At 46.4% G+C, this 15,173-nt stretch overlaps 2 protein-coding genes across 5 annotated transcripts in view; both read left to right on the top strand.

Annotated features, from left to right (window-relative positions):
- The window catches only part of MIS18BP1 (MIS18 binding protein 1), a 679,433-nt gene that overhangs the window by 441,755 nt on the left and 222,505 nt on the right, over positions 1-15,173 (top strand). The window lies entirely within an intron of this gene.
- Positions 4,054-10,278, top strand: LOC147689784 (uncharacterized). Its single transcript, XM_086936590.1, has 2 exons — positions 4,054-5,736; positions 9,434-10,278. The coding sequence occupies exon 1, from the start codon at positions 4,230-4,232 to the stop codon at positions 5,157-5,159; it is 930 nt and encodes a 309-aa protein (XP_086792716.1). The 5' UTR covers positions 4,054-4,229; the 3' UTR covers positions 5,160-5,736; positions 9,434-10,278.

Below are 15,173 nucleotides of genomic sequence, written 5' to 3'. Positions count from 1 at the left end.
TTGGCAGTGTTCAGCAGGAGATGGTTTTCAGTTAGCCAGTTTTGCAGCGTGAATCTTTCTGGATTCACTATGCTGTGCATTATTCCGCGGTGTAGTGGTTGGGTCCGGAATCTTAGTCTTTTCCTTTTTCTTTTTTTTTTTTTTTTTGTAGCCCAGGTGGGCGTCGACGTCTCACCTTTTGGTGTACTTCCTGTGACGTCGGTACGCTTCCTGCGGAAGCTCTCACCTTTGGGTGCCATCTTCAGACTTTTTTTTTTCCGCCGTTGGGTCTGGATTGTTCCCGAAGGGGTTCCAGAGTTTTGGAGGAAAGAAGACGCAGAAAAGTAGAATTTTGAGCCGAAAAGACTGAGAAGACGACGAGGAACAACACCATCTAGCCAGGAAGGAGAAGGAGAACTTCGACGTCCAACGGAGAATGCGCACACAGGGGGCCCCCTGAGCGCAAGAAATGGACAACACACCTTTTAAATTCTGCTGTAACTGCCACCACAAATACGCACAGAAGGACCAGCACCCGGTTTGTAACCTCTGCCTACCGGTTGACCATGAGAGCAAGGACTACACCGCCTGCTCCGCCTTCACACCGAAGACTCTCCGGGATAGAGAGCGACATAGACGATCCAACTACAACATGCAGGGCAAGAGTCAACAGCTGTCCCTTCGAGATCTGGGGTTCTCGAGCGACGAGGATGACAACGTCGCCGGAGAAGATGACTACACGGTCGTAGAGACCGATAAGAAGACTTCTAAAGAGGTAGGAGAGTTGACGACCCCTAAACCCCCGACAGAGCCTCGAAAGTCTGAGGCAGACTCTCGAAAAACAGAGTCGAAGTCCTCGAAGGGAGCACTGGCGCCGAAAATCTCGACGGCCACAGCTGCATCCAAGGACAACCAGCCCAGCGGATCCTTCGAAAAGGACTCCCAGGCGGCGAACACCGGCGAAAAGCCACGATCGTCGAAGTATGTCCCCGAAAAGGAACGTTCAACTTCGACAGAAAAGGACCCGAGGGTCGCTTCAGCGTCGATTAAGGACCCGAAGCCCATTTTGACAACGACGTATATGTCGAAGAGATCAGCCGAACCGTTCGACGCCGAACAGGCCGCCGAACTGGAGAGAAAGAAAAGACAGCTCGAGGCAAAAATGGATAACATCCTGCAAAGAAAGGAGTTCGACGGAAAGATGAAGAGGTTCGCGATTCCGTCGAAGCCAAAGACGGTGATCGTCGAAGTAGAAAAGGAGGAGGACTTTAAGGCCGAAGAGCCGCCGAAAAGTCCAGAGAACCAGGGCCATCTAGAGGAAGAAGCCTTCTACTACGAGGAGGAGGGTGACGACGATCAACGGACGATCCTCGGCTCAACATCCTCTGGGACACAGGACCCCGACACCGAAAGCCCAGAAGAGGCAGTGGACACATACCCTTCGAGGCCTTCGCCGCCAGATGACATTGGGGCCTACAATATGGTCATCAATAACGCGGCAACAGCTTTTGGAGTCAAGCTAGATGAGGAAAAACCGAAAGCAGACTTCCTCTTGGAGACCCTGCTCCCCACACAAAGTAGGAGCCAGTACCTCCCCATGCTTGAGAGTGTCATGGCCCAGGGGAAAGAGGCGTTCAAGTAACCGGCAACATCCAAGGACCGAGACGAAATATAAACACTCCTCTAAGAGTCCTCCCTACATCCGAGGATCAGTTACGGCAGACTCCATTATTGCGGCAACCGCCAGGAAAAGGGCAAATGTGCCAACAACATCATGCCCACCACCAGACAAGGAAAGCAAGAGGATGGACCTAACTGGGAGGAAGATAGAAAGAAATACAGCGATGCACTGGCACATGGTAAACTCTAACGCCCTGCTGAACAGGCACCAGTACCAAATTCTGGACGAGAACGGACAGCTGCTCAAGCACCTCCCAGACGAATACCAACAAAGAGCTTCACACCTTGTGGAAGAAGGGAAAAATGTGGCAAATTCTTGGATGGAGCTGATGATGTCGGGAATCACTGAGAGAAGGCAGGCCTGGCTCAGGATCTCAGGCTTCATACCAGAGGTGCAGCACAACATTCTAAGCCCCCCTTCAATGGGGACACACTGTTTGGGGCGCCGGTGGATGAAAAACTCACTCAGCTCAAAAAAGAAAACGAAACTGCAAGTTCCATGGGGGCCTTACAATTCAGGGGGACGAAAAGGGGTACCCCGGGAGACAGACAAACACAACAAGGACATCAAAAACTAACCTGGCACTGCCAGCAAAGGGGCCAGTCCTTTCGCGGGAGGGCGAATGGACGTGGAAAAAATAAGAGGTGGCCAACAACCCACCTCTAAGTGACTCCGTCACGCAATTGGTGCCCACCCACGCAACTCCTCCCAGGGTGGAGCACAACAAGACCAACACAGGGTTACACGGACAGAACATCAACGAGCATGTAACACCAGTAGGAGGCAGGCTAAGTCATTTCTTCCGGGAATGGAAGAAGATAACCACAGACAAATGAATACTCAACATCATACAGTTCGGATACTGCATAGAACTGGAAAAGACACTGCCAAACAGGAAACCAAAAAGGAGGGTGCAGTCAGGAAAGGAGCTAGAGCTACTTCAAAAGGAAGCGAAGGAACTCCTCCAAAAGGAGGCCATCAAACCAGTACCATACAGAGAAAGGAACAAAGGGGTGTACTCAACCTACTTCCTGGTACCAAAGATGGACAAAACACTGAGACCCATCTTGGGCTGAGGTTCCGTGAATTCTGAACCCGTGTTTTAAATGTCATGGTTCCATTACGATTTTGGTAACAGCGAACCGTAACTAATGAGTTCAGCAAGTACGAGTGTTTTCGCCATGTTACACACATGGATTCACTGTTTATTTAAAGATTCCGTTCCGAACCGTAGTTTTCATTTTGTGTAAGGCAGCCATTCTGTGGTTGCCCTCACATAGGCCGATGACTGCGGCCCAATGAGTCTTTAGGACCCGTGCCCCTTAGCTCGAGTTTGTGCTGACTTTTACATGACCCGAAGTGAACTGACCTCGTTGCCTGAAGCCGACCTTGCTGAGCCCGTTCTTGCCTGCTAGCTGATCAAGACTAAAGATCGGAGCGCAGGACATCGTAAAGTTTTACTGCACACAAATATGCCTTATCCTACTTCTACCTGTTTCTGTTTCTTCCTTTATGGTCTATTTATGACATGGGTCGTGGCCTCTTTATTATGGGTTTGTCCGACTTGTCTAAAGAAGAATGTTGGGTTTGTCCGATGATTGACCATGGGCCGGACAACTGAAAAGTGGGTTTTTCCGTCATACGATACTTTTGGTTTGGATATATGTGATTGGACAATTCGTAAATATTGGGTGTTTGTCTGGAATGTGATTTTTGGCATAAAAAGGGATGACTTGCTTTGTAAAATTGAGCAGTCTCCTGAGAACTCATACCGTGTTGATTTCTAGGACTTCTGTTACTGGCTGCAGTCAATAAATTCGATCTTTGACGCCACCACGAAGAGTCCTGTGTCTCTGTATTCTAAGACAGGTGAACCAGAAGACTTTGGGTATGCCCCTGGCGCCGCTGGGTTCTAAAACCCGGTTCTTCAGGACCTAAGGTTCTTAAACAAGTACATAAAAACACAAAAGTTCAAGATGACGTCCGTACAAGAGGTCATTCCTCAGATAAGGGACGGAGACTTCATGGCCACCATAGACCTCAAAGATGCCTATCTGCGCATCCCAATGAACAGGCAGCACAAGCACCTATTGAGATTTACCATCAACAAAGATCACTACCAGTTCACAGCCCTAGCATTCGGACTAAAATCCGCACCAAGGGTCTTCACAAAGTGCCTTGCAGCAGTGGCAGCACACCTAAGGAGGGAAGGGATACATATATACCCTTACCTGGACCACTGGCTAATAAAGGCAAGTTCACACGGGACATGCAAAGAACACGCACAGCGTATGACAAGCACACTGGTGGACCTGGGATTCTCCATCCACTGGGGAAAATCCTCAATGGAACCAGAGCAAGTAAAAATCTTCCTAGGAGCACAGATTGACACCATACAGAGCAGGGTGTTCCCCAGCGACAAGAGAACACTGGCCCTGCTGAAGGAGATGCGCCTCTACCAGAAGGGGAGAGCTCTGACAGTGAGGACAGCGAGCAAAATCATGGGCATGATGGCCTCCTGCATACATCTGGTCCCAAATGTACGGCTCCACAAGAGACCATTCCAGAAATGGCTGCAAGAAAAATGGTCTCAAGCTACAGGAAGTTGGGAAGATCTAGTGGTTGTAACGCACGCAGTGCAGGAGGAGATGTTGTGGTGGAACAAGGAGAACATAACAGAAGGAAAGCCTTTAACACCACCAACCCCAATGGTGACCATCACCACAGACGCATCCCAGAAGGGATGGGGAGCTCACATGAGCAAGCTCAGGGTGAGGAGTCTGTGGACTCCAGCGGATGCGGTCAAACACATCAACTACCTGGAACTAAAAACAGTGTTCCTCGCCCTGAAGGCCTTCCAGACAAAACTGTACAACAAGAGAATGTTGATCCAGACAGACAACACAAGAACGATGTTCTACATCAACAAGCAGGGAGGAACACAATCAGCCCCACTAGCGAACCGAGCACAGGAGATATGGAGATGGGCCATCCCACTAAAAATAGACCAGCTAGCCATACACCTACCAGGGAAGGACAATGTGGAAGCAGACTGGCTCAGCAGACAGACATCTGCATCCCACGAGTGGGAGCTCAATACACACAGGAAACGCAACGGCTATTCAGAAGGTGGGGAGCACCGACAGTAGACCTATTTGCGACACACCAGAATGCAAAATGCCGAAACTTCGCATCCAGGCAACCAGGGCAAGGATCCCCAGGAAATGCCCAATGGATAAGCTGGTCGAAAACATTTGCTTACGCTTTTTCCCCGATACCACTGATACACAGAGTACTCAACAAGTGCAGAACCAGCAACATGACTCTGATTCTGGTGTCACCTCAGTGGGCCAGGCAGACCTGGTACTCACAGATAATGGAAATGGTACAGGGGGCACCCCACAAGTTCGGGGAAAGGAAAGACTTACTCTCCATGCAGAACGGAGAAGTACTACACCCAGAGCGCCTCAGCCTAGCAGCATGGCTCCTGAAGACATAGAGTTAGCACACCTGAAGTTACCGGAGAGCACCCTGCGGGTACTACGAGAAGCAAGGAGGCCTAGGACACGAAGGTGCTATCTGGCAAAATGGAAGAGGTTTACATAATGGTGCAGCAAGAAAAAGCTACACAAGAAGATGACAAGGGAATCAACGGTGCTAAGATATCTCACGCACCTGCTGAAGGCAAAACTAAGTTAATCCTCGCTTAGATTACACCCAGCTGCGATAGTAGCCTACACAAGAAGAGAAACAGGGAAGAGCTTCTTTACATCACAGATAGTAAAAAGATTCCTGGAAGGGGCGAAGAGGATCGTACCACCAAAGAGGATGCCACCCCCGGCATGGAACCTCAATTTAGTCCTAACAGAGCTCATGAAAGCGCCCTTTGAAGCCATTCATAAGGCCACCCTACAAATGCTAACAATGAAAACAGCCTTCTTGGTGGCAATCACTTCGCTGAGCAGGGTGAGCGAACTACAGGCGATAACGCTACAAGAACCCTACATCCAAATACACAATGATATGGTGATGATGAGAACTGACCCACACTTTATGCCAAAGGTGGTGGGGACGCGGTCGACTCTTCGACCGGCATCAGGCAGGACTAGCATAGGCAGAAGAGTCAGGCAGCGGCCATATTTGTGTGGGCTCGCGCTGCACGTCGCGCTCAGAGCGCTTATAACCAGGAAAGGTTCGTGAAAACCCCTGATTGCTTTTATTTGACTCCTGAGGCTTGAGCCGGGAGGTTGTTTATTTTAACATTGTACTCCGTTTCTTGCACGAATTTCCCGTGTGTCCTTTCCCTCCCCCCCTGCACTGATCCAATAGTGTCTGTAATTTTAATAACACTCGAGCGCCTACCTGAAAAACTGATTTGCTGAACTCTAGCAAGTTTATTGTTGACTTGCCTGCCCTGGGGACGCGGTCGACTCTTCGACCGGCATCAGGCAGGACTAGCATAGGCAGAAGAGTCGGGCAGCGGCCATATTTGTGTGGGCTCGCGCTGCACGTCGCGCTCAGAGCGCTTATAACCAAACGTAAATGGCTCCGCGCAGCGGACGCGCATTGCGGGCGCGCCGGTCGCGCGCCGGAGTCAAGCCAGAGTCCTGCCCGTCTGCGCCCGTCCGCGATCGACCGGGGCGCGGGGCAGGATACTCTGACTCCTCTACCATAGATTTGGGCTCTGACAAGGGGATAGACCAGCCGAAAATCCGCTATTCTAGCGCGACTCTATCCGATTTGGGTAAGATTGCCAACAAACCCTGCTTACATTCCATTGACCCCAACTGTATCCCACCACACTGTAATATATGTAACTACTCATTCAGCAATGCTCTACCACATAAGGCCCCTACACCCAAACTTAAAATGCTGCTGCTAAATTGTAGATCTATGGTAAAACATAAGACGGAAATACGAGATATATTACAGTCACGAGACTATGATGTGCTGTTTCTCACAGAAACATGGTTAGAGGAGTCCTCAGCCCATGATATCGTAGAGGCGATACCTTCGAGCTATTGCCTTCTAAGAATCGACAGACCTAAACAACGTGGGGGTGGAATCGCATTGATCTGTAAAAAGGAATTACAATGCACACTCACTAATACAGCTAATACTAATAGTGAATGTGGGACCTTCTCAATAAAAATGACTCCATTGATGACCGTTACTGGTCTCCTCATATATCGTCCCCCTGGTAATGCAACTTCCTTCTGCAATCAGCTTATAGAATCAGCTACTCAATTAGCTATAAAACACCATAACTTCATGATTTTAGGTGATCTGAACCTTCATTTTGAAGATAACAACGCTAAAGAAGCGCAAGTACTTAGGACTGCTTTACACGCGGAGTAACATTGCTATCAACCTCCCCCACGCATCAACAGGGACACCTTCTTGACCCAGTTTTTGCTACCTGGGAGGGCATTGAAATGTCCCCCCCAATACCAATTATATGGTCCGAACACCACCTAATTACTTTCAATATCCCCATCAACAAGAGTAAGCCAGCCCCCAACAAACCTTTGTTTACAAAACGACGAAATTGGAAAAACTACACCCCTGAACGCATGATCAGCGAATTACAGAAACACACCCCGCCTACAGGATATTCCTTACAAGATACTTGGAATAATTATGAAACATGGCTGAGTAAGGCACTAGATACAATTGCACCGTGGACTTCCAAACCCCCAGTCAGAAGAACCAAATCTGAACCCTGGTACACGGAAAAGTTAAAACTTGCGAAAACACACTGTAAAGCGATAGAACGCAAATGGAGGAAAAACTATTCTCCTGAACTTAAGGAACTATATAAACTGGAGTTAAAATCATACCAGAAAATGGTTAGAGAGGAAAAGAGTTCCTTCTACCAGACAAGAATTGAAGAGGCAACCAACCCCATGAAAGAACTATTTAGCATTTACAAGGAACTTACAGATACCACCACCTTAGACATGCAGGACACTTATTCTGATGACATATGCGAACAGATAGCTGAGTTCTTTGTTAATAAAGTTGAGAAAATACATGCCACTTTTTCAAAATCGGTTATAGAAGGAAATGAACCACTCCTTACCCAAAAGAGCATTCTTACTTGCTTTACTACTCCAGACAAAGAAAATTTGGTCAGCATTATCAATAGTATCCACTCAGGATCCCCTAATGATGTGTGCCCTTTAGCTAAAATTAAGGACATCATGAATAACGGTCTTATTGATCAAATTCGACACTTGATCACCCTGTCCTTCCAAGAATGCTACGTTCCAGAGGCTTGGAAGACAGCACAAGTTATCCCTCTTAAAAAAAAACCTAATATTCCAGTCACCCAATATCAAAACCTCAGACCCATCTCCCTCTTGCCACAATGCGCTAAAATTATAGAAAAAATAGTCAACAAACAACTTATGGCTTTTTTAGAAGAAGGAAACCTACTTCATTCCACACAATCAGGTTTTAGACCTGGATACTCCACGGAGTCCGCGGTTCTCTACTCCACGGAGTGTATTCGCAAGATGGTAGATGAGGGGGAGACAGCTGCACTTGTCATGCTAGACTTAAGTGCAGCTTTCGATACTGTGCTACATGACACTCTGCTGTCCCGACTATCGGACATTGGAGTGAGGGATCATGCTCTTGCCTGGTTTAAATCTTTTCTCTCCAAAAGATCATTCCAAATACATTGCCCACCCTTCAAATCATCTTCTCGCGACGTCAGCTATGGGCTTCCACAGGGCTCTAGTTTGAGCCCTACCTTGTTCAACATCTATATGGAACCCCTAGCTCGAGTCGTAGAGAACTTTGGGGTGGGCATTGTCAGCTATGCTGACGACACCCAGCTCATGTTTAAGCTCACTCCAGATAGCGAGAAATTTGCCACCAATTTCTCTAGCTGCATGGCTGCGGTTGCCACCTGGATGGACAATAACTGCCTCCGTTTAAATGGTGACAAAACGGAGGTGCTAGTGGTAGGGAACAAAACCTCAATATGGTCCCAGGCTTGGTGGCCTACTACATTGGGTGAGTGCCCCCACCCAGTCGAAAAAGTCAAAAACCTAGGGATAATGATTGACTCGGATTTGTCGGGAAAATCACAAGTCAATAAAACAATAGGCAAATGTATGGGCACGTTAAAAATCTTGCGAAAAACTATCGATCTTATTCCCATTGAAGCAAGAAAAACTTTAGTGCATGCACTAATAACACCCCACCTAGATTACGGAAACGCTCTCCTATTAGGTGTGAATCAAAAACAACGGCACCAGCTTCAATGCATTCAAAATGCTGCCGCCCGCATGGTACTGGGTTTACCAAAAAGAACATCCGCCACAGCGGCCTTGTCTAAGCTACATTGGCTCCCAGTTAGAGAAAGAATTAAATTCAAGAGTCTCTGCTATGCCCATAAAATTGCACACAACAAAGGACCTACCTACTTGAGAAATCTTCTCACTATTCATCGCCCTACCAGAAACCTCAGATCTTCGGGTATGTCACAATTCAAACTTCCCCGGATCTATAGAGCAAAACTGGGTGGCCGCTCCTTTCGATTCCTTGGAGCAAAACATTGGAATGCCCTCCCAGTTCATCTGAGAATGGAACCGTCAGAAACCCTTTTTAGAGCTAAACTTAAAACTCATCTTTTCCCCCATTAACTTCTTCTGTACCCTGTTCCGGTGAGCCGTAGGGAGTTTTTGTCAGCAATTAGCGCGGGGATACACAGCTGTGCAGCCATGCGCTTTATAAAACGCTTTATTATTATTATTATTAAAGTTCCACATCAACCAGACAGTACAAATACCAAGCTTCTTTCAGAAACCAACCACAAGCGCAGAGAGGTCACTGCACACTCTGGACGCTAGAAGGGTAGTAATGCACTACATAGAAAGAACCAAGGAACACAGGAAGACAAAACAGTTATTTGTGTCCTTCGCAAGCAGTTTCCTGGGTAGACCAGTAACTAAGGGAACCATCGCACGATGGATCGCACAAACGATACAATTCTGACACAAACAAGCAGACCAAGAACTAGCAGAAGGGGCACAGGCCCACTCTACTAGGAAAAAAGGAGCAATGATTGCCTTCCTGGCTAACACACCCATTCAAGACATATGCCTGGCGGCAACATGGGCTTCACTGTACACGTTCACTAAGCACTACTGTGTGGATATACAAATGAACAAGGAAGCACAAGTAGGACAGAAGGTGCTTCAACATATATTCAACAACCAACGCTCATCTTCCACCCAGCCGCCACAAACATAACAAACCGCTACAAAGTCTATACACAGCATAGTGAATCCAGAAAGATTCACGCTGCAAAACGAATAGTTTCTTACCTGTCGGTGTAGTTTTGCAGCTTGAAGATCTTTCTGGATGCACTATCGAACCAACCCACCTCCGCCAGAAAGATGAGGCTGGAGAAGTAGGTGGTAATACAAGGACAATACAGAAACAGACACCTTGAAGGACAAAGCGGATAAATCATTTACTTGAAAAGGAAATACAGAACATTGTCCAAGGGATTTGCAAACAAGTCACACAACAAGAAAAAAAGAATCCAAAGATGGCGCCCAAAGGTGGGAGCTTCCGCAGGAAGCGTGCCGACGTCACAAGAAGTATACCAAAAGGTGGGACGTTGACGCCCACCTGAGTTACAAAAAAAGAAAAGACTACGATTCCGGACCCAACCACTAGACCGCGGAATAATGCGCAGCATAGTGAATCCAGAAAGATCTTCAAGCTGCAAAACTACACCGACAGGTAAGAAACTATTCGTTTTGGATAATCGTCAAGGATGAGTTGAGTGTGATGAAGTTACAGAAGAATTGATTTTCAGATAAAGTTGAATGTCATCCGCATATATATATGGAAACGAATGATCACGGAAGATAGAAAATTGGCTAGTGGTTCCAGGAAAAGATAGTATAGAAGAAAGGGCACAGCCTTGAGGGACCCCCATGGAAACTGCAAATGGATGAGATAAGGTATGGTTCTCCTTAACTCTTTGGGATCTATTGTGAAGGAAGAGAACCACTGTAGTACAAAGCCGGATAAGCCCTTCCTGTATTCTAGATTAGCTAGAAGGTTGTCGTGGTTAACCCTGTCGAATGCAGAAGAGAGATCAAGGGGGATTAGGAGGCTTGATTCGTTATGGTCTAGCATGTTTAAGATATCATCAATGATGAGGAGTGCCGATTCAGTACTGTGACCACTCCTAAAGCAAGACTGGTATTGATCCTGGAAATTGAAAGTCTCGATGTAAGAACACAATCGCAATTGGACACCTTTTTCTAATAGTTTAGCCAGAGTAGGGATGTTGGAGATGGGGCGGAAGTTGTTGAGATCAGCTCTGTCTGCATCCGATTTTTTTAGAATAGGTGAGACCTGGGCTGCTTTTAGACATTCGGGGATCTTGCCTTGAGATAAGAGGCATTAACAATTTTAGTTCATAGGGGGATGTGGGCCTCCTTGATTTCTTTGAAGAGAGCTGGTGGCAGTATGTAGCTAAAATGATTGGAGGGGTTAAAGCTAAGCAGGGTTTTGTAGATGTCATCTTCACTGATGGGTGAGAAGGAGTTCCATGTGGCCCTGTTCTTAGTGCTAATACTGAACGGCTTTTGATTCGCCGAGTGGACAGGCGGAACTGTCCTCTCAAGTGATGTAATACAGGCCCTCTTTGCTTCAAGGTCAAGGCTGATGGATTTAGTTTTCTCCATAAAGAAGATAGCAAGATTGGTGCAGGAAGGAGACGTCTGCTTAGTCGATATTATTGGAAGCTATCACTGATTGCTGTTTGACAATTTCAAAACTTTATTTTGGGTGATTAGAGGCTTTTCTAAGCTGCAATATGAAGTAGTCTGCCTTAGTCATCTTGATTTTTTTATTGTAGGAGCTTCTAACTTCTAAAGGTTTTTAAGTGCAAGGCGGATGGTTTTGATCTCCATAGACATTCAGCTGCTCTTAAGTTGCGGTGCTCGGAGTTTAGGTTGTCGTTGAACCAAGGTTTGGAGAATTTGGAGGCTGTATTTTTTAGTTGTAAAGGTGCTGTTGAGTCCATGATAGTAGAGATAGTTGAGTTGTAGAAGTCCTTGAGATCATGAACATCAGTCAGGTCTTCTTGGGGAGACTAGGCATTTTTACAGGCGGTAGCTAGACAGTTTGTTAATATTCCTGAGGTCTCTTTTCCACTGTTTAATTTTCTTAGCTGGCTCTTTTTTGGTAACACCTCCCTATTGATATTAAAGAAGATGCAGTAGTGGTCGGACCAATCACAAGGAGTAATGCCTACCAAAGAGATGGTAGGACCCTTTGAAATAATGAGGTCCAGAATTTCTCCTTTGTTGTGAGTTGTCCGGTCACAGAATTGAATAAGGTCCATCTCTGCTAGAAAAACGTTAACCCCTTCGCTGCGGCAGCAATTCCGCCACAGCGCTAGGGGGTTGGGGGGGCCGCGCGGCGCTCCCATGCTCTTGACGGAACCGCTCCGTCATGAGCCTCGGGTGCGCTGTGCTGATGACGGAGCGGTTCCGTCACGGCCTCGCCCGCTCAACAGAACGTCCAGCGCAGGCGCGGAATCCTCGCCACGCAGGTGCGCCGAGCGGGCTGTGTCGGAACCGCTCTGTCATCAGCACAGCGCGCGTCCGTGGCTGGTGACGGAGCGGTTCCTTCACCAGCATGGGAGGGGTTAAGACAGATCACCGCTTGGTCATTGTGCTTAGACCAGTGAAGGTTGAAGTCACCGAGGTAGATTTGGGATAGTGAGTGGTCATCATTAGAGGAGATAATTTCCATTAATTGTTCGATGAAGAGTAAGTTATCACCTGGAGGGTGGTAGAAGGTATGTAGTTTGCATATTGGGATGTGATTACTAAAGATGTTGAGGCACAGGTATTCAGCTACGGATGAGGTGGAAGCCTCCATGTGAGAGACCGATAGTGTGTTCCGATATATGCAAGCTAATCCCCCGCTAAGTCTGTGTTGTGTAGTGCTTTGAAAGTGTGGGTGAGCTGCTTGAACTGTGCACTCTTGTCTATCAGGAGCCAGTGGAGCTTCCACGGGTGTGGTGTGATGTGAGTACTGTGTGGGAAGATGAGAATGAGTTTGGCAACTGCATTCTGGATGGTTTACAGTCTTCTGGTGAGATGTTCAGGGATCCAATGGAGAGTGAGTTTCAAATTCAAATTTCAAAGCTTTATTCGACATCAGTCATAAAAGCACTTCCTCCCTATCGCTATACATAAAAAAGACTAATCTATATACACAATGTTAAAACAAGAATTATACAATTATAAGTCGAATACAATAAGCTTTTAACAGGATTAAGATCCTCATTAATTATACTCATAATTAAAAAAACTTTATAGGTAAAACTTCAAATCATCACAGCGTTTTTCCTAGCAAAGAACGTGTTCGGATGGCCCAGGCCCAGCCCAAGAACTTTGCGACTGCTATTGCGAATAATTGGGAACCATCAGTCTCTAGGATTCTAAGTGCTACCACTTGGCTATTCGTCCCCATATTAATGCAAAGAGGTCTTATCCATTTGTGTCTTGGTTTTACATATAAAGGACAACAAAACAATATATGGGAGACATGCTCAGGTTTGTCTTTACAAAGATGACAATGTTCATCCCATGCTGTAGACCATTTCTTTTTGAACATGTTTACTGGGAGAGAACCAACTCTAAATTGGAAATATAATTTCCTGTCATAAGGTTTTTCAATCAAGTCCCAATAAGCTTCACACAATGGGGTCATTTTTAAATCCAGAAAGCGTCTCGATAACGAACAATTAGTACCACTGGCAAAAGTTCTATAGTTCACCATCTCCCAATATAGCCGTTTTATCTCGATCTTTGAGGGAAAACAAGACACATCCGGATTACCCCATAGGTGGTCTAGTTTTAGCTCTGACAGTAACCCTCGTAGGTCTTTCAACCAGGCTATTTTATGAAACTCATCGAGCAAAACCACATCTGACAATGCTGTAGCGTAATGGGCTAACTCCGGGGTTACCATTAACCGTCTCCAATATAGCAACGGACGCAACTTTGCTATGTCCACAATGTTTTTCCTACCAAGGTCCAGCTTTAGAGGTACAGTAGGGGTGCTTTGCGGTACTCCCACCAGACCCCTAAGGAACTTATTTTCTGCTATGGACAGATTTGCTAGGTTGCCAAAGCCCCATAATTCTGAGCCATATAAACTGGCGCTGATAGCTTTCATTTGGTATATCTCGAGCGCACAATTTATCGGTTTCGTTAGGGAAGCTTTATGTTTTAGTAATAGTGCTCCTGTTATTTGACTAAACTTTAGGGCTGCGGTATCTAGGTGAGACTTCCATTTCATGTTCCCCTGGAGTGTTATGCCCAAATAGGTAAAGGCATCCACTTGTTCAAGAGGTATACTTTTATAGGTAATAACCCCCCTAAATGATGTCCGACTATTCATACACATGAACAAAACTCCCCAAAAGCATTTACCGCCTTTTGGAGGCCGCTTGGGGTGCGAGATAATATAAGCGTGTCGTCCACAAACATAAGGACGGGGACACGCGAACCAGCAATTATTGGGGCATCAGAAGGGGACTTTTTAAAAAAATCTACTATTCCATTTATGTATATCGAGAACAATGTAGGCGCCAAGACGCTGCCTTGTCTCACCCCACGCTCTACCGGGAATGGCTCGGTTACTTCTCCCTGCGACCCCCACCTTATTTTAGCATAATTATTTTCATGCAGTCGTACAATAAGTGTGAGAAGTTCCTGACTTATCCCTTCATCGGCCAGAACTTTCCAAAGCTTGTCTCTGGGGACCAAGTCAAAAGCTGACTTTAGGTCAACAAAGACAGCAAACAAGGGGCCATTTTTTAGGGTGACATTCCTCCAATATAAAGCAATAAAATAAAATACCTGGTCTATTGAGCTTGTCAGGGGACGAAATCCTGCTTGGTATGGAGACAAGATGTTATTTTCATCTATCCATACTTGGAGTTTGTTCTGAACCATACGGCCCATCAGTTTCTGGGCAGAATCTATGAGACTGATGGGTCGATAGTTACAGGGGAGTGATTTGTCCCCTTTTTTGAACACAGGTATTATTTCTGCTCCTTTCCAGGACAGGGGAACCTCACCGCCCATTGCCAATGCATTGGCAAGGCAAGAAAAATATTTACACCATAAATTCCTATCGCTTAGGTAAACATCAGCCGGAATGCCATCCATTCCAGGCGCTCTTCCCCTTGTTACACAGTCAAGGGCAAGACTAACATCATTCTCATTGAAAACATTGTGCTTAAAATAAACATTCAGTGGGAGGTCAACACTGGGTAGCAATTGATTTCGAGCATATTGTGGTTTAAAAAATGCTATCCAGTCATCAACGGCAACATGGTTTTGAGGAGAGGCAGACTGCCCTCCCCATCCCCATTTTACCTTGGACCAAAATGATTTGGAATCTTTGGCCGCACAAGCAGTTCTAAGCTTGCGCCAAATTTCCTCATCCCACGTCT

Source organism: Lissotriton vulgaris, chromosome 9 (genome assembly GCF_964263255.1).
Source record: "Lissotriton vulgaris chromosome 9, aLisVul1.2, whole genome shotgun sequence".
In the NCBI taxonomy this organism is placed as follows: Eukaryota; Metazoa; Chordata; class Amphibia; order Caudata; family Salamandridae; genus Lissotriton; species Lissotriton vulgaris.
This window is presented reverse-complemented; position numbering and strand designations above follow the sequence as displayed.